Below are 25,354 nucleotides of genomic sequence, written 5' to 3' on the forward strand. Positions count from 1 at the left end.
TTACAGAAGCCAGCGCAATGGGCTGCTGGAGACTTCTGGCAGAGCAGCCCCTTCCTGGACCCGGGCCTTCTTCCTGCCCCGCTTAGGAGGCCCTGGTGTTGTGGGGCAGGCTGGTCCTGCCATGGGGCCTCCTGCTCACAGGGTCCGGTGGCCCTGCACTGCAGGTCCTGCTCCAGGAGTTCATGCAGCTGCTTGCCCTGCTCCGGTTAGGTCACCAGCTCGCCGCACTCCTGGGCCAGCTGGGCCTCCAGAGCACAGCACGCCTCCTCCCGGCCACGCATGGCGACCTCCACCTCCCTCTGCTGGTCGTGCTCGCAGCTGGAGTCGTCCCGCGGCTTCTCGTCACTGACAAGTGGGAAGTCATTGATGGCTGGTGAGTGGCTAGAGTCCACTGTGGTGTCTACCCTCCTCAGTCGCTGACGTCGTCTCTGCCAAGGGTTTGGCAGGCAGGCAGGAGCAGCTTCAGGGTGCTCTGCGTGATTCTGGTGCATCCTGGATGGAGTGGAGGATGCCTCTCTTTTCCCGGTGTCCCCTGTTTGTTTGACGCAGGCCCTGGTGCAAGCAGTGGCAAGCCCGGTGCCCTCCTCTCCCAGAGCACCAGTAAACAAGCTTCACATCTCACGTGAGGTGTTATCGCTTCTCTGCCACCTTGAGGTCCGCCAACCTGGAGCAAGTTTGATGGTTGATGGTGATCAGCGCCCGCTTCAGCCATGCCAACGGGATCACTTCTGGGATCCCACTTCTGACACCAGTGTGGAGATGGGTGGACTGAGGCATCGCAGATGCAGAAAGACATAGAGACTTGCTTACCGAGGAAATCACGCTTTTTATTAACAGCCCTTAAAAGGACTACAATAGCCACCCAACAAGCACCGAACCAAATACACATATGGGAAATACAAGGTTGTCAGATGCTGAACTGCAAGATGCATACACAATGGGAGATTTACACAAGCTAAATACATGCTAGGATCGGACTGGGTACACAAAAGACACAGGGAAACACATATACAATAGGGAAATGCAACCATTAACTTTAACAACAACAATACAACAAGGGCCATTTACAATTCCAGGTGGGGCATGCTGGGACATGTGCCCCGCCGGTGCTACACTATCTTAGGGTAGGGCTGGGCAATTATTTGAAAATTAATCAAAATCATCATTCAGAACCTCTTACGACTTAATCTTGCCCATGTCGGTTTTTTTTAAAAATCCTGTTATTAGGCTAACCTGAAGCAGGTGGTCACAGACTGTAGCATGTCGTATACTCCACTGGAGAAAGATGGCAAAAAGAAGCGGAGAAACAGGAGATGGGAAAATACAGTACATCAGAGATCTTCCTAGGGGCCGTCTCTGTCTCCGGTGCCTGCCCTGCTGTGTGTTCCGCAGTTTTCGCTATGCCGGTTCCCAAGGTGCACTGCCTGGCCACGCCCACACCCGCGTATACCCCCGTAGCCCACATTGCTGTCGCTACCTCCACGTGTGTCCCCAAAGCCCGCTTTGCTGCCTCTTCCCCTGAGAAGACTCCAGAGGCTTGTCTGCCCGCCACTTCATCCCTGGCTCGGACGTTCTTTACCCTCCAGGGTCTTTTCTGGAGGGTGATGGATGATCCGACAGTGTGGGACTTCCCAGAGGCTGCCCAGCTGTGTACACAGCTTCAAGGGGAGTTTGCTAGGTTCATCCCAACTTCACCACCACGCGAGCTGGATAGTATAGCAGAGAACCTGAGGAGTCTGCTCCATTTGAAGACAGACCAGGCTCCCGTGATAGGGGGGGGCTACAGCACCCAAGGTCAATGCTGTTCCTTTCCCTGAAACCGCGCCCGCACTGGAGGGGCAATCCCCAACTCTGCCCCCTGAGGTTCCTGTCCCTGTAGCTGATGCTCCACCCCCGTGGTTCCTGTGCTGGCGGCTGATGCTCCGCCCCCTAAGGTGCCAGTGCCGGCGGTTCCTGCGGTACTCCCCGAGGTTCCAGTGCTGGCGGTTCCTGCGCCACCACCCGAGGTCCCTGCTGTGTCGTCGCCCGAGTTCCCTTCTGTACCGCCGCCAGAGGTTCTCGCTCTGGTTCCTGACCTGCCCCCAGAAGTTCCTGCTCTGCCTGACCCTGCTCCACCCACAGAGGCTCCTGATCTGCCTGTTCCTGTTACTCCTGCTCTGGCTCCTGAGGTTCCTGCTCCGGTTCTGTCTCTGGCCCCTGTGACTCCTGCAACCCCAGCTCTCATGAACCCTGTCCCCAGCTCCTGTGACACCTGTCCCTGTTCCTGAGGAGGTTCCGGACTGCCTAACCCCCGCTCCATCCTCTTTGGTCCCTATGGCTGTGGCTCGAGGGGTGCCTGCGGGTCCTCCGGCTCATGCTCAGCGGTCACCTGCGGTTCCCCAGGCTCCTGCTAGGTGGTCGCCTGCGGGTCCCCCTCCGATGCCTCGTCAGCCACCTTTGGTCCTGGCTCCAACACCTCGTCAGTTGCCTGCGGGTCTGACTCGTTGGTCACCTGTGGGTCCCCCCACTCTGACTCGTTGGTTGGCTGCGCCATCGCCGGCTGTGGCTGCGCCATCCACCGCCGCGGCTTCACCTCCCAACCTCACCTTCGCTGAGGTCCGCTTTGCCTTCCTCCTCGCCTCCCCTGGTGTCCCCTTCCTCCTTGCCTCCTCCACCTGTCCCTCCATCTGCCTCCTCACCCACTGTGAGGTCCCCTCCTGCTCCTACATCACTGCCGTTGGGTCCCTCCAGCTCCAGCCTCGAGTACGCCTGCTGCCAATACGGCGTCCACCTCTTGCCCGCTGGGGTTCCCTCAGGCTCCCTGTTTCCCCCTGCCTGTTGGCTTCCTGCCACCTGGTTTTGTGCCCCCTGTGTCTGCTCTTCATCCCTCCGTTCCTCTGTTGTTCACTCCTGGTCCCTTTGTTCCTCCAGTTGGTGTTCCCCCAGTGTCTCCTTTCTTGGTGCCCCTGTGCCTGTCTGTGTTTCCGGTGATTTGTCAGTTGTTGTCCTGGTTGCTTCCGTTGTGCCTGTTCTGTGTGTCCGTCCTGTTCCCGGTTCCCCGTTGATGATTTTGCTTTTGTTTTCCAGGTCTCGTGTCCCTGGTCCCGTCTCTTCACTCCCCTTAGGTGTGCCCAGTGCGCACCTTTGGGGGGGGGGGGGGGGTTCTGTCACACCCTGCTCGTCTGATCCTCCTGTGTGCCATGCCCCCTCATTAACCTCGTGTGAAATCCCGATTGTTACCTGCTGCTTCGTATTGTTTCCATTAAGTCCTGTGTATTTCAGTCCACGTTCGAGCATGTTTCCCCAGTCCTGTCATTAACATCCTTCATCGTTGCTGCCAGTCTGCCCTGAATGTGCTATTTCTCCCCAATAAACCACAAATTCTTAGCTCTCCGTCTCCCTGCTCTTGCTTCCCCGGACGCGATTACGACAAAAATGCTGTGTCCGTCATTTGGACACATTGTGGCTTTAGTGAAGAAGACAAATAACAAAAAGAGGTCAAATGTAAACACCGCGGAAAAACATTTTCAGCTATCAAAAGTAATAAAACCATTCGGTTTTTACACTACCAATACAGTGGAAATCGCTTATAGTTATCATGGGTATTGTATCAAAAAGCTTGGAACAGACTAATTCCTCTGCAAATACTGTATAAATAATTCGCTTAAAGTAATCAGGTAGTCCAATTGCAGTGTTTATTTTGAATTTTTTTGACAACATAAGGAGAAAAGTGCAACAATGGTAATTCCTTTTTTCAACTTTACTTTGATAGCCCAACTTTGCCTTGTGGTAACCCATCTGCTTGTGACTAGCTACCTGAGGCTAATGCTGCTTGCATTGGTCTGTCTTCAGGAAACATGACAGGAAAAAGAAAGTCCTTTTTTTTCTAAATCACAAATATAGTTTCATAAAACCTTATGATAAGCTGCAAAAAACGGGCAATGAGATGCAGCAATTAAATGAAATTAAATTAAATTACAATAAACTATATTTTATGTACAGTACTGTACTGTGTTATAGCATGTTTGAATTATACAGTACATGGTTCATTAATTTAATTTGTATAATATTGTAATTTGAAAAGCGTTTGAATCAGCTGTACTGTATTTTGAAAGTCAATAAAATTCACTAAACAGTGACTTTGTCCATTTTATTACTTTATATTCATGTAATAAATATACTGTAACACTTTACATTAACTGCACCTTCATAATGCTTTTATATTGCATTCATAAAACATTCAGTGCACCTTCATAATGCATTCATAGAACATTCATAAGAAGCATGCAAGTACACCTTAACATCCTAACATCCCTTAACAGCTGTAATATACATTAATAACAAACATTATATAATAATAAACATTATAATTGTATAATGTTTGTTATTAATGTATATTAAAGCTGTAAAGGGATGTTAGGATGTTAAGGTGTACTTGAATGAATGTTCTTATGAATGTTCTATGAATGCATTATGAAGGTGCACTTAATGTACAGTGTTACCAAATATGCAAATTTCAATTAGATGGTGATCTGCCTGAGACATGAAGAAAAAGAAACTATAAATGGTTTATTTTGTTTGCAAGAAATTAAAATATGTATTTTCTACTTTTTTAGGGAACCTGCTTTTTTACATTAAAACAAAAATGTGACATTTTTCATAAGATGTTTTCATTTCAGCCTATTTGTGCTTTTATTTCAGTTGTTCAAAATATGCAATGAATAACCATAAATGGTTCATCTGTGTGTCTCCTTCAATTATTTTAAAATCTTAAAGATGTACAGTGTTTCTTTAGAAAAAAATATACCAGCTTTAATTGTTGAACATATTTTCAGTACAAACAATGAAATCTGAGGGCAAAAAAAACAAACAAACAAACAAAAAGTAAAACAAAAGAATCATTCATTAAAGTAATTGAGGTAAAATGTTCAGTTAATTGTGATATTGATTTGAGGTCACCCAAACCAATCTTAGGCTATAGTGGGTGCTGACCGGTTTACAGCCTGTACTTAAGAACTGTTTCTGGAATTCTTAAACATTTTTTTTGGACCACAGTAAAACAGTTACTGAAACTGTATATACGGCGGTTCCACTGTAATTATTTGCCAATTTCATTCCTCATTACTGCAAATAGCTAATTCTGATTAATATTATGACTAACCATTGTGACATATATTTCTTAAAATATTTTAATGTACACAATAATGATCATTCACATTGTAATCTTTTATTTTGAATGTTTTGCATGTCCGTGCACTGCTGCATGTCCCTATGTAGTGTATGCAAGCTGTGCATATGCCTATGTAGGCAGGGATGGACAGAATTTCAGTGAAATGTATTTAAAATACTACGTATTTAACTTCTTTTCAGTATTTTGTCATTTGCATTTTGCTGGACGGAAACAACCAGATGTAAGTTGAAACAAAATACTTTCAGAGATTGCATTTTAACTATTTTAAATTCTTCATTAAATGTAATTTTATTTATTTATTTTGTGTCATTTTAAGAACCTTCATCCCCAGGCTAACTGACTTTTAAATATAGCCTATCACCATCTTAGGCTAGATGCAAGTAAATCACGTGACACATCCTGCTGGGCCCAGCTTGCTTCTTGTAAATCTTGTTTTCCTATGACCTAATCCAAGGGCAGAAGCTGCTTTCGTGCTCAGGGCAAACTGCCTTAAGGTAAAGAATGTAGTAAAATATACTATCAGATATTGCTCACTCAATGCTATTATACGACAGAGAAATAGAGCAATTAGCGCACAGTGGTGCTGCGCTCTAGAACTGGTGAATTAACTTGCTAACCTGCTAGTGGCATTCTACATAATTTCAACATGCATGCTCAAGCAGTGGCATCTTCTGGTTTGTCTTATATGGAAGATTTTATTAGCAATAAATCAGGCCAGCACATTTTACTATCTTGATAATGTGCCCTTTAATTAGCAGTGAAATACTGCCCCATTGATTTTAGACCAGATATTTGTTGGTCAATAGCGCAAGTCATGGGCGTCGTTAGGTCCAATCAGTATTTTAAGCCTAGCCCCAAGTATTTTAGCCCAGATGCCAATTATCCTCCATCAAAAACAAAAAAGTCAAGCCCCAGGTAAACTTGACTTAGCCCCTGATCTTTTCAGTACAGTAGCTAGAAACTCCCCTGCTGCAAGCACCTTCCGCTGCCTCAAGATATGGATGCACCACCAATGCACCTGACTTCAAGTACACTTGGTGGTGATAACTACATACCTGACTCCAAGTACACTTGCTATTTATTCAACATGGGCACTGGATGGGAAAATAGCAACCTTGACGGGCATGCAAGCAAAGATACTTGTGACACCTGGTGCCACTTTGTGCCAGGTGTAAAATAGGGCCCTTAGAGTACACATGCAGTTGGAGATAGTATGGTTTAAACTCATATTTGACTATCAAAATACCCAGGGTGTAATCAGAACACCCATAAGGTAGCAGGGGAGCAATCTGTGAAATTGCGCTATGATAGCAAAATTCGACAAGGCAGCATATTTAGTCAGAACACCACTGTTGAAGGAAATGATAAAGTCCCTTGTCCTCCACTATGAAAAACAGCTGGTAGTCTAATGCAAACATGTCCGTTATTTTCATAGTTTTTAGCTTTAGCTCTGGTGCTGCTAACTTTGAATATTGATTTGGCCAGGAATTTTGGCCAAAATTGACACTTCTGAATAATCATGATATCTTGATTTTTAATGAATATCAACCAATCCCAATATTTTATCCAGCATATCGTGCATCTCTAAGGCTAACATTACGTTTTACTTAGCTCAGAGTCTTGACTATTGCTACCATAGCTACGGGGGCAAGTTTACCAATTTCACCAGTTTTCTAATGAAGAATTGGCCTTTTAGCATGATAATTTAGGATTAGGTCAGACAATGCGCCATTGGCACACAGGAGTGATGATTGATGAAAACTTAGTTTTGTGTTCCTATATACTGTAGATGTTCACAAAAAAGCAGCTGTTAGCAGCAATATTATTGTCACTTGCAATATTACCAATGTCTAGATTATATTTGTGATATTTGTAATATTATTTTAATTGAAAGAAAATTACAACGAAAATTCTCAGTGATTCCAGACTTTTGAACTGTAGTGTATATTTTTTCAAACCATACCTTTTTTTCGCACGTTATGATTGCATCTGGAAAAAAATGAAAATCTTTCAATTTATAAAATCGCTGATCAAGCTTCTTTGTCATGCTCGCACTCCTAAAAGAAGGCAAAACAGACAACTGCCACTACATACTCAGGGTCTGCAGCCAAAATAAGGACCAGACTTTCACCATCACAAGGAACATTGGGAGACCCAGCATAATCCCTGTCCGCCTGCAGACAAATGGCCTTCATGAGCATTTCAACCAGACGCTCAGACAGATGCTCCAACATGTCATTGACAAGGATAGTCAAAACCAGGACATGTTTCCTTCTGTGCTCTTCACAATCCAGGAAGTTCCACAAGTCTCCACAGGGTTAATCCAGTTCAAACTCCTCTTTGGACAAAGAGTCTGGGGGCTCAGTCCACCACAGCACCAAAACTGTGGGACAACATCAACAGTGCCCAGGATGTGTTCTCCAGACTCCCATGTTGTACCTACCTTATCCAGCACGACATCGAGGCATGTCCTGGGATTGCCCTCTAGCCCTACTGAGACCTGTGAAACAACTATGGGTGGTCAAGGAAGAGGTTGATAAGATACAGCAGGGAAGTTTGTGGACCATCAAAATGGGGCTTTCGGACTCCTCAATCACAAAAGCCCAATAAAATGTCTGAGTGACCTGTTATTTCCTCACCCTTTTTGATAGTCAAGACTTTTGTTTTTATTTTATAATGGAGAACTGCACGTGGACAGTCCACCAAAATGCAGATGGCATTTTCCTCATGCACTGTTATCTGGGTGGGTACCTCTCTGTCCTTCTCCCTTAAGCCCACCCATGTGCATCATGCTTGGCGGCTTAGGATGACCACCCTGAAATGACTGCCACCCTTTGACCCTTCTGGGTTTTTTTCCCCTTGTTTCCCTTATTGCACCTCTCAAGGAGTATATGCCTGCACCCTCTTTTCCTAAGCCTCTTATTTGCCACAGGCGTCAGAGGGGGAGCCTATCCCAGGTATTATTGTACACAAGACAAGAAACACCCTGGATGTGATGCCAACCCACCACAGGGCACAGCACATCTGGCTCAGCACTGCTACATAACCCTTTGTGTTGACATCTCCACACTTAAGTCCTTTCTGATTCTGAACTGGATCAATATAGAGTTGTCTTGTAACACTGCAGAATTGAACACCTCCAAAGATCCAAAGAAGCTAGGCTCTAGTTCTATATTGTTTGTGTCAAATACATAGACCAGCAATAAAAATTTAACATATGCTGCTAGTGCCTTTAGAAGTTGAGTCTGGCCAAGATTTTTCACAAATAACTGGTGTTTTATGGGAAAAACAAAACCTAATGAATAAAAAAACACCCTGTTCATTTGATTTCTGGATTTGTGAAGCTATTGTTCTTGGAGTTCATATTGCTTATTACTCACTTTCATCAGGGTTGGGTGCTGCAAGGATGGCACTGTGCTGCTTTTTTACTTGTTCCACATCCTCGGAAAGCTTCTCTATGCAGCCTCGAATCTCTTCCACCTGAGTAGTCACACATTACAGAAAAGGTAAACAATTAATTACATTATTAGTCAACCTTCAACAATATTGAAGAACCCTATTGTCCTTGATGGTAGTTTATAATTATTCCTTTCTCATGATATACAGTCATAGTAAAAAGTATGTGAACCCCTTGGAATTTTCTATATTTATGACTAAATCCCATATAAAACCTAGTTGTATCTTCATGTAAGTCACAATAATATAGAAATATATAACTAAAGATACACAGATTTTCAGAGAATATTTGACCATATTGTATAAATCATTCAAACCGTGAAACTGAAGGTTGGAAAAAGTAAGTGAACCCCAAGCTAATGACTTTTTTAAAAGCTCATTGCAGTCAGAATTTAGCACACCTGGAGTCCATTTAATGAAACGAGTTCAGGGGTGTGGCCTAGATTGACTTTGGACGATAAAAACCACTGAAAAGGTTGAGTTTGGGCTTTTTACAAGAAGCATATCCAGATGGGAATCATGCCTTGCACAAAAGAGCTGTCTGAAGACCTACAATCAAGAATTAAGTTACATAAGGCTGGAAAGGGTTACAAAGTCATCTCAAAGATTTTACATATTCATCAGTCTTCTGTTAGGCAAGTTGTCTATAAATGGAGACAATCTGGTACTGTGGTTACTCTGCCTAGAAGTGGGCGCCCTGCCAAGATGACCCCAAGAGCACAACACAAAGTCACCATTGAGGTAAAGAAGAACCCTAGAGTGACAGTGAAAGACTTGAAGAAGTCATTAGAACTGTCTAACATCTGTGTTCATGAATCAACAATATGCAAAACACTGAACAAGAAAGGCAGAGCACCAAGAAGGAAGTCACTGCTGTCAAAAAAGAACATTGCTGCACGCCTGAAGTTTGCGAAGGAACACTTGGACACTCCACAACGATACTAGGAAAATGTTTTGTATAGTGATGAAACTAAAACTGAACTATTTGGGAGGAACAAGTCTCAAACAAATCAACAGCACAATGGCTTCAGAGGAACAACATCGGCTTTTTGCAGTGGCCCAGTCAGACCCCCGATCTCAATCATATTGAGATGCTGTGGAATGACTTGAAGAGAGCAATGCACAGAAGACAACCAAAGAATATGGAAGAGTTCAGGCAGTTCTGCAGGGAAGAATGGGCTAAAATTCCCCCCACATGATGTGCAGGTCTGATCTGCAGTTACAGGAAGTGCCTGGTTGAGGTCATTGCTGCCAAAGGAGGGTAAACCAGTTATTGAACCTAAGGGTTCACTTACTTTTTCCACTACCACTGTGAATACTGAATATGTTTGTATAATAAAGACATGAAAAAGTAGAACTTTTTGTGTGTTATAGGCTTAAGCTCATTGTGTATATCGGTACCTGTGACCTAGATGAAGATCAGATCACTTTTTATGACCAATTCATGCAGAAAAACAACAAAATTCCAAGGGGTTCACATACTTTTTACTTTGACTGTAACTCACTGACCATTGATATCGCAGAAGTCTGGTTATTTGCAAAAGTAGGCCCTAATAAACCACCTGGTAGTGCTATGAGGAAACAAGCTTTGAACTTCGAAACAGAAATGAACAACTACATAATCTTATGCAAGAAAGCACTTCAGTGGGATGTGGTCCAAAAGAGCCTGACAGACATAGAAAAATACTTTGTCTTTAAAACTAGAAATGGAAACAGCTACACAAGTTACTAATATGTAATCTTATGCTTCCCTTTAATTTTTTTTTTTGGAAGATCAAGGCAACACATACCAAGCATTTTTCATTTGTCCTCTATAAAAATGAGATTTGCACCATCCATCCATCCAGCTACTCTATCCAGTATAGGGTAGCAGTGTAATATGTACTGCACTCGTTAATTAAATTACATTTGATTTGTGGTTAATATCAGTGTTACTGGTATCAAATGCATGCATTGATTTGATTTGATTGACTTTTCATGAAATTAATGCTCTGTGATAAATTTCACAAACCTACCTCTTGGGCTGGGAACTCACTGAGCTTAAATTGACCAGAATTGCTCCACCTAAATGTAGAGCTGTACAACTAGAAGTGCTGTGCCTTCCTTTTGATACAAATTCTGGCTAAAAAAGTAAAAAATAACGTGACTAAACAAATAGCTGTGGCTTGAGAAATTTTAAGAAACTATTTAATGACATTATCATTACCCAAAATCTGATTGGCTTGAACACGCATAACATCCAAATGTTAACAAGGAAATCATTAAAATCAAAGCCTCATCTATTGCATGACAAGAAAATACCTCATTTTAAAGAAAAAAAGGCATAGTGGTGTCAACTAATTAAAAAATTATAAAGTTAATCACAATTACAGGCTGTGATTAATCCCTAGTTTCAATTGGTAGTATTTGCTTGTATGTTCTGGAAGATGAAACAAATACACGTGTGGTCTTGGAACAAAGAAAAGCATGACAAACTGGTAAGAGGAATCACATTTTTAATATAACATCTTGGCTAGTTAAAACCATTCAGTTGCATGGCTCCAAATGTGAAAGTTGCTAAAATATGCTTTGAGGAAATTTGCTCCCACTCTTTTTTTTTTTATTGTTTAATTTCGTGTCGCAACTTCGCTTCTTCCATTTTTGAATGAAAAAGGAACAGGTAAGTTACATCATTTATGTGAATTGTAGTAGTGTTTTAAGTGCAAAGGTTAATATTTTACGTAAAATATTTTATTTTCAGTGTCACATCCCGATCATGCTGCTCTTCCTGTGTGCCACACCCCCTCGTTATCCACATGTGGAATTCCCATGTGTCCAGCTGTTCCGAGTCATGTCTAATTGAGTCCTGTATTTAAGTGCTTCCCTGTCAGTCTTTCCCTAGTCCTGCTATTGACATTGTGATGTGTTCCAGTGTGTTGTTCTTCAATTAAACCCCTTGCTTGCCCGATTTCGTGACTCCAGTTTCCCCGTTCTGTGCCATTCGTTCATAACAGAATGACAGGATTCAAGAAGATGCCTGGTCTGACCGAGGCTGAATACCTCAGTCTTGTATATGACGTAATTTATTGGCTTGATCAGCCCAAGGTTCGGAATGACCCCGCGGCTCAAGCCCTCACGTTCCAGACGAGGGACACCCTGGAGATGATGTCCCTGTCCAAGGACTCACACCTTGCTGGGGAGGTGCGGGACAACTTTCGGCAGCTGAGAAGAGGGGTGACGGAACCGAAGATGCGGCAGGTAGCAGTGACTAGTGGACTACACTACGTTCCACTATCAGAACTGCCGGAAGTACCCCAAACTCCGTCGAAAGCCGCAGGAAGAAGGCGAAAAAATCGAAGACGGGAGGACACGCCGGAGGTCTTCCTAGGGGCTGTCTCGGTGTCCACTGGCTGCTCTGCTACATGTCGGGAGGAACCTCCCGATTCTTGACCCGGAGGTGTTCGTACCCAAAGCCCACATTGCTGCCGCCTCGCCCAGATAAGTGTCTGAAGCTCGTAACTTCCTGGGCACACAACTAGCCCAAAAAGGTGCCAAGAAGTCTGAGGACGCCATCCTGCGGACCCCCAAGTTCTACATAAGAAAGGGGTCCACATCAATCCCCGTGGTTCCTGTCCCGGCGGTTCCTGCCCCAGCGGTTCCTGCTCTGCCCCCCGTGGTTCCTGTCCCGGCGGTTCCTGCTCCCATATCTCCGGGTCCTGTTTCCGAGTAGGTCCCTGATCCCAACAGACCTTGCTTCTGCCCTAGTTCCCATGGCCCCAGGCCCTGTCCACAAGGAGATCCTGGACCATCGGACCACCGCTCCTCCCTCCTTGGTAGAGGTGGAACTCGAGTGGGACCCCTCGGGAATCACCCTGACTGCCCCGATGAACCCCTCCGGTGGGTCACCCGACCACCACCCCGGCATGGCAGATCCTGGCCGGGTCCCCGCCTCGTGATCTCCCAGAGAGGGAGAGGACACCTGTGCAGGGGTCGGGTCCCGCCCGCCCAACCCTCCAGTTCGCCTTCGGTCCTGACTCGATGGTCACCTGCGGGTCCTCCAGATCCTGCTCGGCGTTTGCCTGCAACCCCCCCTGGCTCTGGCTCGGCGATCGCCTGTGGTCCCACCTCTGATGCCTCGTCGTCCGGCTGCGGTCCAACCCCTGTCGCCTCATTGGTTGCCTGTGGGCCCCCCAGCTCTGACTCGCTGGTCGCCTGCACTTTTGCTGGTTGTGGCTACGCCTTCGCCTGCCGCAGCTTCTGCTCCCTCCTCCCCTCCACCAGGGTCCCCTTCGCCTCCCTCCTTGCCTCCTCCTGCAGTCTCTCCGCCTTCCTCCTCGCCCCCTTCGACATCCCCTCTGGCTCCAGCCTCACAGTCAACGAGGGTCCCTCCAGCTCTGGCCTCACGGTTGCCGGCTGCCCATGCAGCTCCCACCTTCCACCTGCCAGGGTTCCCTCTGGCTGCTTGGTTTCCCCCGCTCTTTGCCTCCTTGCCTTCTGGTGTGGTGCCCCCTGGTTTTGTGCTCCCTATGTTTGGTCCTCATCCCTCTGTTTCACCGTTGTTCACTTCTGGTCCCTTCATTCCTCTGGTTGGTTTTCCCCCTGTGTCATTTCCTTTGGTGTCTCCGGGTTCTGTGTTTCATTGTTTGGTGCCCCTGTGTCTGCGTTCCCGGTGGTTTGTCAGTTGTTGTCCTGGTTGTTGCCCTTGTGCCTGTTCTGCGTGTCGGTCCTGTTCCCAGTGCCCCGTTGATGTTCTTGCTTTTGTTTTCCAGGTCTCGTGCCCCCGATCTCGTCCCTTCGCTCCCCTTAGGTGCGCCTGCTGTGCATGCTTTTGGTGGGGGTTCTGTCATGTCCTGATCATGCCGCTCCTCCTTTGTTCGCCCAATTTCGTGACTCCTGCTCCTGTTTCCCCATTCTGTGCTATTCGTTCATAACATTCAGCAAATGCAATCCATACTATTTTAAGCTATTTTGCGGATGGACAGGAGGACATGAGAAGGTTATACACAAATCAGTGGTGAATGGTGATTTTTGAAATGGGGGAAGGACATGCTTAAGATGCATTCAAACTGCAGAAATTCAACCTGATTGTAGCTCCTTGCAGGCAGCTGCGGAACCCTTTTTAATACCTACTCCAGACTAGGTACTTTTTTTTTTAACAAGCACTACTGGGGAGGTGCTTACAATGATAGCATACTGATTGGTTGACCACAAATACCAACGGCTAACTTGGAAGTTGCACAGAAGTGTAGAGAAAAGATATATAATTAGCAGAGTCAAAATTGAACAGATGGAATTATTTTTGTACTTCGGTTACATTTAATGAATGCAATTTTGACTGTGGCTCCATATTTCTCCATTGGAAAATTAGATCAATAACCAATATACTTTTGTCTGATATTGCCAGTGCCAGTGATGAAACTTTCCAGAGCTTATTAGCGGACAAAGTTAGACTGATTTTTATTCTGTCAAACCAAAAGACCGATCTGCAGGCCAGATATAATAATGAAATACAAACATGTTGCGGGTTATATAAATAAAATATAAATAAGGGATGTGTCTTGTTTTGATAACAATATCCAATAACTAACAAATAGCCTAACAAAACAACTTGCTTGTTATGGGTATTTGTCCTAGGTATGATGTTAAAGTGCATCTGGCCCTGTTAGTGGTCCTCCAACTTGCAGGAATAATTTGTGGGTTGGTGGTGGTATTGGCACTCCAGCCACCACAAAAAATTCACACAGCTCGGACAAAGCAGGAAGACTCTTTTCTGCTGTCTATGGGAGTAGCTCTGCTGCAGCCGCCCACAGGACGGCTGCACATATCATGAAGGGGATAGGGAAAGCCCTTGAGAGCCTCATCATTGGAAGATTCAAAACTGTCAGAGAGCCAATGGGGTCAGGCCTGTTTGGTGTTGGAACTGATGTCGTGCTGAGGCACTGCCTGCTGCACAGCAGCACTTGGGTCTTAATCTAAGGCGGTGGAAAATCTTGTCTCTCTGACATGAATACCATCTTCCTGTGCTGTCAGGGGAGCTTCATAAACATTTCAGTGGCAGCACTCTCTGAGGTATGCAGACCAGAGAGTGGTCAGATCTTTATAGGTGTGTACACCTATTATTGGTCATGTTGCTCTAATGGCTGCCATACTTAGGGAGTAACTGCTGCTGTGGTAGATGGACTCCTTCTGATGGTGTCTGATGTCACTCCTTTCAATGAATGTATTATGAGACTCAGGCTAAGGCACTCTCTGGGTGTCTTCTCTGTTGTCTCAGTGTATGCTCTGACATGGTGAGTGATGTCTTGATGAGCAAGACATTTTATTTTTAATTTCACTTGGTGGTTGATAGGTGCTCATGAGATGACACTCTTCTGGTCTTGGGTGACTTCATTGCGACCACAGGCACTGATAGGGCTGACTATGAGGATTGTGATGGTACCTAGTCAGACAGCTTCACACACAGTCTGGAGTAGGTACTTAAAAAGGGTTCTGGAACTGCCTCCAAGGAACTACAATCTGGGCCGAGTTCCTGTGGTGTGAATGTGACCAAAGTTCTTGGGTCTGGAAAACGGTTCAACTTTCTGAAAAGTTCTTATGGTGTGGAAGGACCTATAGATCCCATGGGAAATGATGGGGTCAGCTTGTTGTGTGCTGGCAGAGTTTCTGGGGGCATAGACTCTGTTTGCACCTCCCAGATTCCCTCCAGACTGGCGCACCCCTACTGATGCATCATGGAACCTGGAGGTGCCAGTAGCTTCAATTCGCGCAGTGGTTCGCCCTTTCTGGCACTAGGGTCGACTCCCAAGACCCTGTGAACCAGGTTGGCACCACCTCCATTTGTTTCTGGGTCTCTTTACCACTTTACCTCCATGTCTCAGCCTTTCCCTTGGACTTCCACCTACAGTAGGACTCCCATTTCTGTTCCCATGTGGTATTTCTGACTGTGTCAGTGTTATTTGTTAGTTTTAGGGAAGCGTTTTCTGTGGTTAGGCTAGTTCTTTTCCCTCTTAAATGGTCCTTCCTACAATCCCGGGCCTGTATCACAAAGCTGGATTGCTTACTTAGTTGGATAACTTTGAGGATAAGTAGCGGTAACTCTGGCTTTTAGATATTACAATGCTGGTTCCCTTCTTAGTAACTCAAGCCACAGAGCCAAACTGCTCTGGAGCAGGTTAGGTTTCCGGATCCTAGATCTCAAACAGAGCTTGGACCAATCAAAAACAAGAAGTCGGTATATTGCCAGACGTGACAAATGAGCTTTCCTAGACTCTCGAAATGGCTTGTCCCTGAGAATCTTGTGACTGAGTTAAATTTGATATTCAGTCTTCTCTGTGTAAAATCTTTCAAAAAGCAAGCTAGGCAGTTTTTAATCACAGAACTGTGATGTCCATAGGTAGAGATGCACACCGATCATTTTTGCGTTTCAAACCTTTTCACTATGTGTACTAAATCTTATCATTATCTACGAAAAGAGGCAATCTCAGCTGTAATGAGATATTGGTTCAGCATCTTCAGCTGATAGCAACTCCTGCATATCCCTTGGTTTTAAAATGACTTTGCAGAGCACAATAACTTTGATTATTTGCATGTGGGTTTCCTATTCAATAGCTGCTGGTAAATGGACACTGTACAATTATTAATAAAGATTTATAAAAAATTACATAATCTGAAAAGCAAGTAGTGTGCATTGTCCCCTATAGTCCATTGCTTAAACTACGCATTACTGGACATCTCATTAAGTCTTTGACCTGTTTGACCAGCAGGTGCTGCTGGCCATCCCCTTTTCCCGACAGTTCCCAGCGTTGGAATTGTTTAATTCCTAGTGTGTTTCTTTGCAGAATGGGCTAGAATAGAAAAGTAATAGAACACCATTGTTCTAAATATAATTAATTCGTGGATTTATGTTATTCGGTCAACTTCTTTTAGCGTCATGGTGGTATAATGACCATTCAAGGAGCCATTTTGTTTATATTGTGCAAGAAATCAATGTGACAGGAAATAATATCAGAGACAAACCCCTGATGACCTTAAATGTTAGAAGGTTAGTACTGCTCTTTAAAAAAATCAGATAACAATTCATCACAATAATGAAAATGAGTATTTTCTTGGAAAACTATGTTTTAAACATTTACACCAAGGCCTTGTGCTTACATAGGTGTCCATAATAATGCTTGTCAAATTTGATTTTAAATTGAGCTCTAATCCCAACATGATGACCTTAACCACTACCCAGCCCTAATCTTAACCATAAGTAATCAAACAAAATATGAGACTTTTGGCATCTTTCGTTTTTTGATTGCATTCATGGATCTTTGCAGGAACCTGGAAAATGGTCCCCCCCAGCATCAAAATAACAGGTTTTTATCACATTGTGGGGGGCATTTGGTCCTCACAATGTAATATAAACCTAGTCCACACACACACACATAGACCCAGACACACAAATAGAAACATAAGCCCTGTTTACACTTGGTTTTAAAATGCGTCTTGGCCGATCAACTCAAAAGTGGACAGCTGAGACACATCACAATTTACACCTGTGTCTATCATGCGTTGCCAAGGTGTACAGCTGACAACCTGTGTTCAGATTTCGTTAAGACTGCATCACTTCTGCAAGGTCAAATGGCCCTGCACACAGATATTACATAAGTCTTTGTCACCAGACAAACATCAGATTTGTTGAGCATCAATGCACTGTGTCCTGCATTGATAAGGTATTTTCCTATAACATCCTTGTTGGGGATGCATCAGTTATTAGGCCAGAATAAATGGGCTAATAACTATAACACTTAATGAGATGTCCAGTAATGCGTAGTTTAACTACACTACAAAAGATTTGTGGTCAAATGCGTCCCAGACCACCTGGGTGAGTGGTTTGAGTGATCAGATCAAAATACATCTTTGTTGTCATTTACACTTAGACTTGCTGTCCACTTGCCATCTTATTGCCCAATACACATTTTAAAACCAAGTGTACACAGAGCCTCACACAGACAAAAACATGTGGACACACACAGAAACAGACACAGACACATGGACAGATACACACAGACACACACACACACAGACCTGTACTCATATCTTTGTGGGGACTGTCCTTTAATTTCTATGGGCAAAACCCTAATCCCAACAATGACAAAATTAACCCTTACCCAGCCATAACCTTAATAATAAAGTAACCAAACAAAATGCAAGACTTTTGGCACTTTTAGTTTTTGCAGTCACAGATTTTTATCAGTAAATGTCCCCTTCTGGGGACTGAAAAATGATTGTTAAAATACCAGGTCTTTATCACATTGTGGGGACCAAATGTCCCCACAATGTAAAGTATACCTGGACCACTCATGCACACATACAAACATACACACACACGCAAACAAATGGACAGACACACAGACAGACAAACACATAGATACTGACAGAAACAGACACACAGACAGATGTTTTTACCCTAAATTGTTGTTGCTAGATATTTTTCTTAACCTGAATCACAATGGAAGATATGAATTCAATATTCTTGTCATTAGATGTTTTTTATACACTGATATAAACTAAAACAAGCTCAGCTGACCTTGTTGATTGTCATGCTGTCAGGATCTGTTCCTACCATGTCTGCCATATTCCAGTTTGGCCAGAAGATGTCGCTGGCAATCCAGTCTTGTTCCCTAGTCCCTATCCTAATGTGTCAACGTTAGTGTTTGTGCTCCCTGTTAGTTCCAACTCCTGGTTTGTCAGTGTCAGTGCTAGTGTTCTTTGTTGCGGTTTGCCCTACCTCACGATGTGTTTTTGTCAGTCCTAGCCCTTCCTAACTGCCATACCTCTTGTTATGATCCCATATTGTCCTTTTGTTTATAGTCACTTTGTAATTTTTGTTCTGAAATAGCCACCTTAAATTTAACAGCCTGCATATGGTCATGTCTCCCATCCAGTATCCATGATACATGCTTGATTTTCAGTATCAATATCTTCATTAACCAGTGGCCTGTACTGTACTGTAAAAGCAACAATCCAAGGTGGTGTAACTGGTTTGTGTCATTTGGTGTAACTAGTATTTTTTCATAAAAATATGATAATTGAAATATGATGATAATATATAGGACAATTAATGTGGAATAAAATATAATCCCCTATTGCACTGTAATGTGTTTTTAAAATAATCTGTCAAAAATTTCACCATATGTCTCTCTCAATATTGAAATAACACATGCAATTTTAATGTAAAGAAAATCCTAATAAAATATGTTTTCATGTGATACTTTAAAATGAAGTAATTGCTTTTGAGTGTATTTGCATACACTCCATGTGAATAAAATATTTAATATCTCATTCTTTTGTGGTTACACTGTTTGACTATTTCAGGTGCATTCAGTCTTACCTCTTGTAAAAAATGGTACACGTTATTGCAAATGACATGAAAACAACATGAATATGAAATGGACATCTTAACAAACCTGATGTATGCGTTTAAAACAAGTTTTTAGTACATTTTTGAATTGCTGGCCAACCCTTGTGTTTTACTGACCCATATACCAGTGAGCACATACATTTGTAATAAAGCAAAATACTTCTCCCATTCCCACGTGAGAAATCTCGACAACTCTCAGTCAAAATATTTCCGTAAGTGGAAGATGAGTGTCTTTTGGTGATTAGTTTGCTTTTCTCCTCCTCATTTTTTTGTAACATTTCTCAGAAGTGCACCGATCTGACTATGAATGAGTCCAACAGCAAAAAGGTGAACATGAAAATTGGTATATCATTGTATTTTATATACTAGCCTACAGCTGTAGTGTACACTCCACATACAGGCTTACATGCATTATTATGTAAATCATCGTTCTAACAGCAAAAAAACTGAATCTTGCAACTTCATACACTAATAGATGGTAAAGTCATCAGAGGAAGGTAGTACAGGGAGCAGCAGAAAGTTCTTGTGCAGCAGCTTAAATAAGTATTGAGAAAACAATAGGCTAGACTAACTATGAATGAGATTATCTGCTACAGGCACTTAGCATTACTTCACTTTTAAAACAGCTAGCTTTATTAAATTAACAGTTGATACGAATTGTTTGATTTCAACAAGCACTTACAGTAGATAGGCTTGGGTACTGTAGCATCAAGGAAGCTCTGGAAGTTTGAGGTAACAGGACTACCCCTGTTTGTGGATATAGTACTATTAATGTTTCACTCACCTGTTCAAAAAATTCATCCATAAAATGGTCCCGGTCAACGTGGACAACTTCCTCATCATCATCACTGTCCTTAGCCTAAAATAGGAATACAGAAAGCAAGTGTAATTCAACCTATATTCCTACAGAAAGAAATAGGTAAAAAGCTGGATCATCATAACAAAAAAGAAATAATATGCTAGAAAGAAAAGTCAACCATTCTACTGAATACTTCCTTCATCCATAATTACAGTTTAGTAGTTTATGGAGGAGGTATAATTTCTTGAACTTCTCAATGCTATTACAATACACACACAATTCCAACATGCAAATCAGAATGAAGAAAAAAGAAAAACACATGTGATCAGGTAAGAAAATGTTGTACATTGTACCAGCACTTCAACAATAACACAATACCTAATTACATAAGAGTTTGTAATCTATCAATACTTACAAAAGTTTTTAAACGTGTTATCCATGAATGTGGTTTTATCTGATTTGTGTTCTATGGCAAGTAATTTAAGTGAATAAACGAATAATCCTTGAATGATGAAATGATTCATTTGCCATTTGAACAACTACACTATATGAGCAACAGTATGGGGACACGCCTCTTCATCATTGAATTTGGGTGTTTCATTCAGACGCATTGGCACAAGTGTATAAAATCAAGCACCTAGCCATGCAGTCAGGTTTACAAACACTGTGAAAGAATGGGTTATTCTCAAGCGTGGTACTGTCATAGAATGCTACTTTGGCAATAAGACAGTTCATGAAATTTCGTCCCTATTAGATATATCAATGGTCAACTGTAAGTGGTATTATTGCAAAGTGGAAGCGTTTAGGAACAACAGAAACCCTTAGTCCCAGTGAAGGGAATTATTAATGCGTCAGCATACCAGGATATTTTGAACAATTCTATGCTTCTAACTTTGTGGGAATAGTTTGGATAGTGTTCTTTTCTATTCTAGCATCACTGTCCATAAAGACATTGTTGGATGAGTTGTTGGATGCTAGTTTGGTGTGGAAGAACTTGACTGGCCCACAAAGAGCGCTGACCTCAACCCCATCGAACACCATTGAGATGAACTAGAATGTAAAATGTGAGCCAGGCCTTCACGTCCACCATCTGTGTCTGACCTCACAAATGTTCTTCTGAATGAATGGGTGAAAATTCCCATTGATACACCTCAAAATCTTGTGGAAAGCCTTGCCAGAGTGGTAGCTGTTACAGCTGGAAAGGGAGATCCTACTCCATATTGAAGCTATGGATTTAGAATGGGATGTCATAAAAGTTCCTGTAGGTGTAATGGCCATGTGTATAAAAAATGGTTTAAAAAATTATGGAACAGATTAAGAACCATGAAAAAACAGAATTTTGAAAAAAAAATGGAATTTGGGGAAAAAACTGATTTCATTGTTTCCTAATTCGTGAGATTTTTACATTAGACATATTTTATACTGGATAGCAATGCAGTTAGCCATTTCCCAAATTCATCACACTAACAATGAAACTGATCATATAGATTATGACAGAACCTAATACTTAGCTCAAGTATTGTCATTGAAGGTAGTGATTGCTGATATCTGCAGATATTAATAACAAACTGCAGAAGCTTTTAAAACTCTGTGAAAGTGCTGGGAAAGCAGAATGGGAGAAAGTATTTGGTTTGGGGTCATTAATATTGCTTCAGTTTTGTCACTGTTCAGGATAAGGAAGTTACGCTGGTAGATCTAACTCCAGATTTCTTCAAACAATAGCTTAGGTTCTCCATGACAGTGAAGTCATTAATTTGGTGGTGTACTGTAATGTGCCATTTTCATAGCAAATGAATATCCCAATGACAGATTATCTGGCCTAGAAGAAGCATGTATTTACTGTAAGAAAAAGAGTGGGTCTCCACACTGCACCATGGATGACATTACATGTGACAGCAAATATTTCTGACCAAAGTTCTTCGATAGAATGGAGAAAAACCACTTCAGAGCTATATTTTGTAAACTATTATAGTGCCTTATCATTTACAATGCGGTAGTTTTATTTACTGTGCTAAAGGCTGCTTGGAGCTCAAGAAGGACAAGGACTGAGGGAGATGAGGGTCAATGACACTATAGAAGTTCATGTGAGACAAAATATTTTCAAGTACAGTATCTTGGCAATGAATAGAAGATTGAAAAGCAGCTGTTCTGAACAGATATGGGATTTCTCCAGTCTCATAAGATTTTGTTGATCATTATCAATTTGTGAATTGAAATTACTGAGTTGGGAATGGGGTCTAAAGGAGATGTGGCCAGCATAGTTGTACTGTAGAGGACACTTTGGTGACACTTGGAAGAGGCAAACTGGAGTGGCTGGCAAGAAAATCTACTGCCTCAGAATTTTGGAGAATTTTATCCTTTAAAATTAAGTACTTACACTTTTCAATGAAAACAAAAGAGATCTATAGTGATACTGGATTGAGAAACTGATTTATGGTGATTTAATGATTAAAGAATAAGCTGCTGTATAATGAAAGTCACTGAAAAGCATGGAATGTACAGTATCACTTGATTTCCTCCATACATGCTGCAGTGAATTTTCATATTTATAGATTATATTTATTAGATTCTATTTATTATTTTGTGTTTTGGGTAGAAAATGTAACATTTTCCATCAGATTCCAATCAAGCTACAAAATTTCACCTTCAGGGAATTCCCATAGCCATCAGTGTGGAAGCTAAGTATTCTGATAATGGGAACATCACTGAGGCAGAAACTTAAGAAATTCAGAGAATCAAAAAATTCTCTTTATTTAGGAAGATGATAAGCAGAATATGACATTAATGCAAAATATGCAAAATAATGGAATCACAAATCTTAGTACCAGCAAGAGAAAACATAGAAGCAGTAAAAACTTGATACTGCTAATACTGGTAATATTGAAGATAATAATGAATATAATATTGAAGTACTCCCACACATTTTGCAGTCCCATTTATTTTGCTTATTAATATTGCTGATATGTCAATTCGTGGTAAGGGTTATTGAAATCAGCACATTGTCACCTGGACAAGTAGGAGAATATGAGTACTGTGTCAGACACACCAATACTAGCTTCTGTATCGATGCACTCCTACTTATTTTGTAATGTTAATTGGCATAAACTAATTTGAAATCTTGTTTCGATCTGTGATACAAGTATTTAATTTTCCTTAAAATTTCAGTTTTGCTTAAGTTTCAATAACAGTATAACAATGTGTGTACCTAATGTACTGTAACACTAAATTAAGCAATACCTAGAGAAAAAATAAAAACGTGCCAAACTTCATTGGTATTTAGAATGACCATAATTTAATTACCAGGATATATGAAAATTCATTTAATTTAAATTCATGAATATATTTAATTGTCCCTGCAACACTGCATAAGTACAACAGGTATAGAAAATGGATGGATGAACATATGCAGTTGTCCCAAAATTCTCTCCATCTTCCAGCCACTTTTGCAGGGTTACAGTGTTAGCTTGGAGCCTGTTCTAGGAGACATGGGTGACAAGGTGGGGGAACACCCTAGATAGATTTCCAGTCCTATCAATCTTGCACTAGGATAATTTCCATATTTTCAGTGGACTACATTTATAGTTACAAAAACTAGGAAAGAGGTTCACAGGAATCCTTCATTAGTTATCTGGTCAATCATAACTTACTCAAGTTTGTCAGTTCTCAACAGAAATGAGGAGGTTGTAACTGTCAAATATGCTGCAGTATTTTCAATACTGGATCTATTCATTGATCAAAATACACCACTTCCTTATTTGCTGCCTTTGAAAGGCTTAATTAATATTAATTTTCAGGTGAGGAAAAATACATTATATGAACAATCTGTGAAGGCTGTTTTTACAGGTATTTCAATGTGTTAGATTACATTAACTAAGAAGAAAAAAAAACCACTTTTCATGGCACAATTATTCAACTTGCTACAACCACCGTTTGTAGACAAAAATGCTAATGCTAGCTGACTGCAGCTTAAGAAAAAGTTAAAATAGCCATGCTAACTAAGCATGTAGCTAATTTCCAAAGTACTGTTTTGTATGTGAGGGAGCAAGAATACTAGCTCTGGGGAATTTATCGCGTTGTGTTAAAAGTGAAAAACGTTTTTATAACCACAGAGATGCTAATCTTCTCTGATTTGTTTCATTTAAAAAAATTGCCAGACAGACGCAAACATAGGATAAAAATACCATCCATCCATTTTCTGTAGCCACTTGTCCTACTCAGGGTTTTGGCAGATCTGGAGCCTATATGGACACAAGGCAAGGAACAACCAACAATGGGGCACCATCCCATCTCTGGGCACACTCACACAGGCATACCTATGGGCAATCTATTAACTCCAGTTACCCTCAGCAAGTTTTTTGGGGGGAACCTGGAGTACCCAGGGGAAATCATGACACAGGGAGAACATGCAAATTCCACAGACATGGAGCCATGGTGGGGATTCAAACCCTGGTTCCAGAGGAGTGAGGCAACAGTTCTAACTACTGTACCACCCTAAAATATCATAAATTGCAATATTTGTTTTATTTTATTGAAGGTTCATACCTTACAATTTTAAGTTTGTTCCTGTTTCCTTTTAGATGCACTAAAAGTGTTATTTGTTGCTGTGACTCGAAGATTTTATTAAACTATTTGCTACAAATAGATAACTAATAATCAGTAACACAGAACTACATAAAGTGTTTCAATGATTCAATTTTATTGCATGTATCCCACAATAACAATCAATTTGTATGTTGTTGCTCAATTTTTTGTTTTGTCATTTTTTCTCATCTCAGTAACACTGTTGGATTTGATGACATATTTTTATTACAGAAATAATTGGTAATATACCGGTGTGTCATCACTTGCCCTCCGCACTGAGACTGGATAGTGTAACTTAGGATTTTGCCATCTGCCGGCTACTGGAGAACTGACTCCCCCTTTGAGTCTGGTTCCTCCCAAGGTTTATTCCTTCTAGGGAGTTTTTCCTTGCCACTGTCACCTCTGGCTTGCTCACTGGGGGCTTTAGGCAGGGATAATGTAAAGCACTTTGAGACAATATAATGTTGTGAAAATGTGCTATACAAATAAATTTTAATTGAACTAAATATGATAGAAATTAAGTAATTACCCCAGAGGCAATATTGACAATTTAGACAATAAAGTTGTACAATCTGAGTACAATTTATATGTTACAGTAATGAGTTCACTCCACTTTGTGTTATTTCTACATTAATTAAATGATTCAATGTATAATTATACATTTTAATATTAGGTGAATTAATCATGATTAATCGCAGAAAGCTGTATCATTATTTTTTTTATTGATTCATGGCCCTATTAAATACTGCAATAAATGTACTCATACTAATTATTGTGTTTAAGTAGGGTTACTAATACATTTGCATAACAACATTTCATTTAAAATGTCTGTTTATGAACAGCAATCTGTAGCAAGAGAAACAGATCCTGTTTCCTACTACACACACCATACACAGTCTGCTGTTTCAGCAAAATAAAAAATGAGGAATTAAATAAAAGTTGCGGCACAGGGAAAAGACTATTT

The 25,354-nt window shown here is 41.7% G+C and overlaps 1 protein-coding gene across 1 annotated transcript in view; it reads right to left on the minus strand.

Moving 5' to 3' along the window:
• LOC111838288 (syntaxin-1B) overlaps positions 1-25,354 on the minus strand; it is a 79,932-nt gene that overhangs the window by 31,754 nt on the left and 22,824 nt on the right. Inside the window, exons 2-3 of the mRNA XM_072704843.1 lie at positions 19,795-19,869; positions 8,551-8,650 (exon numbers count right to left, since the gene is read on the minus strand). Coding sequence (XP_072560944.1) covers positions 8,551-8,650; positions 19,795-19,869 — 175 coding nt within the window. The remainder of the gene's footprint in view (positions 1-8,550; positions 8,651-19,794; positions 19,870-25,354) is intronic.

Source organism: Paramormyrops kingsleyae, chromosome 22 (assembly GCF_048594095.1).
Source record: "Paramormyrops kingsleyae isolate MSU_618 chromosome 22, PKINGS_0.4, whole genome shotgun sequence".
NCBI lineage: Eukaryota > Metazoa > Chordata > Actinopteri > Osteoglossiformes > Mormyridae > Paramormyrops > Paramormyrops kingsleyae.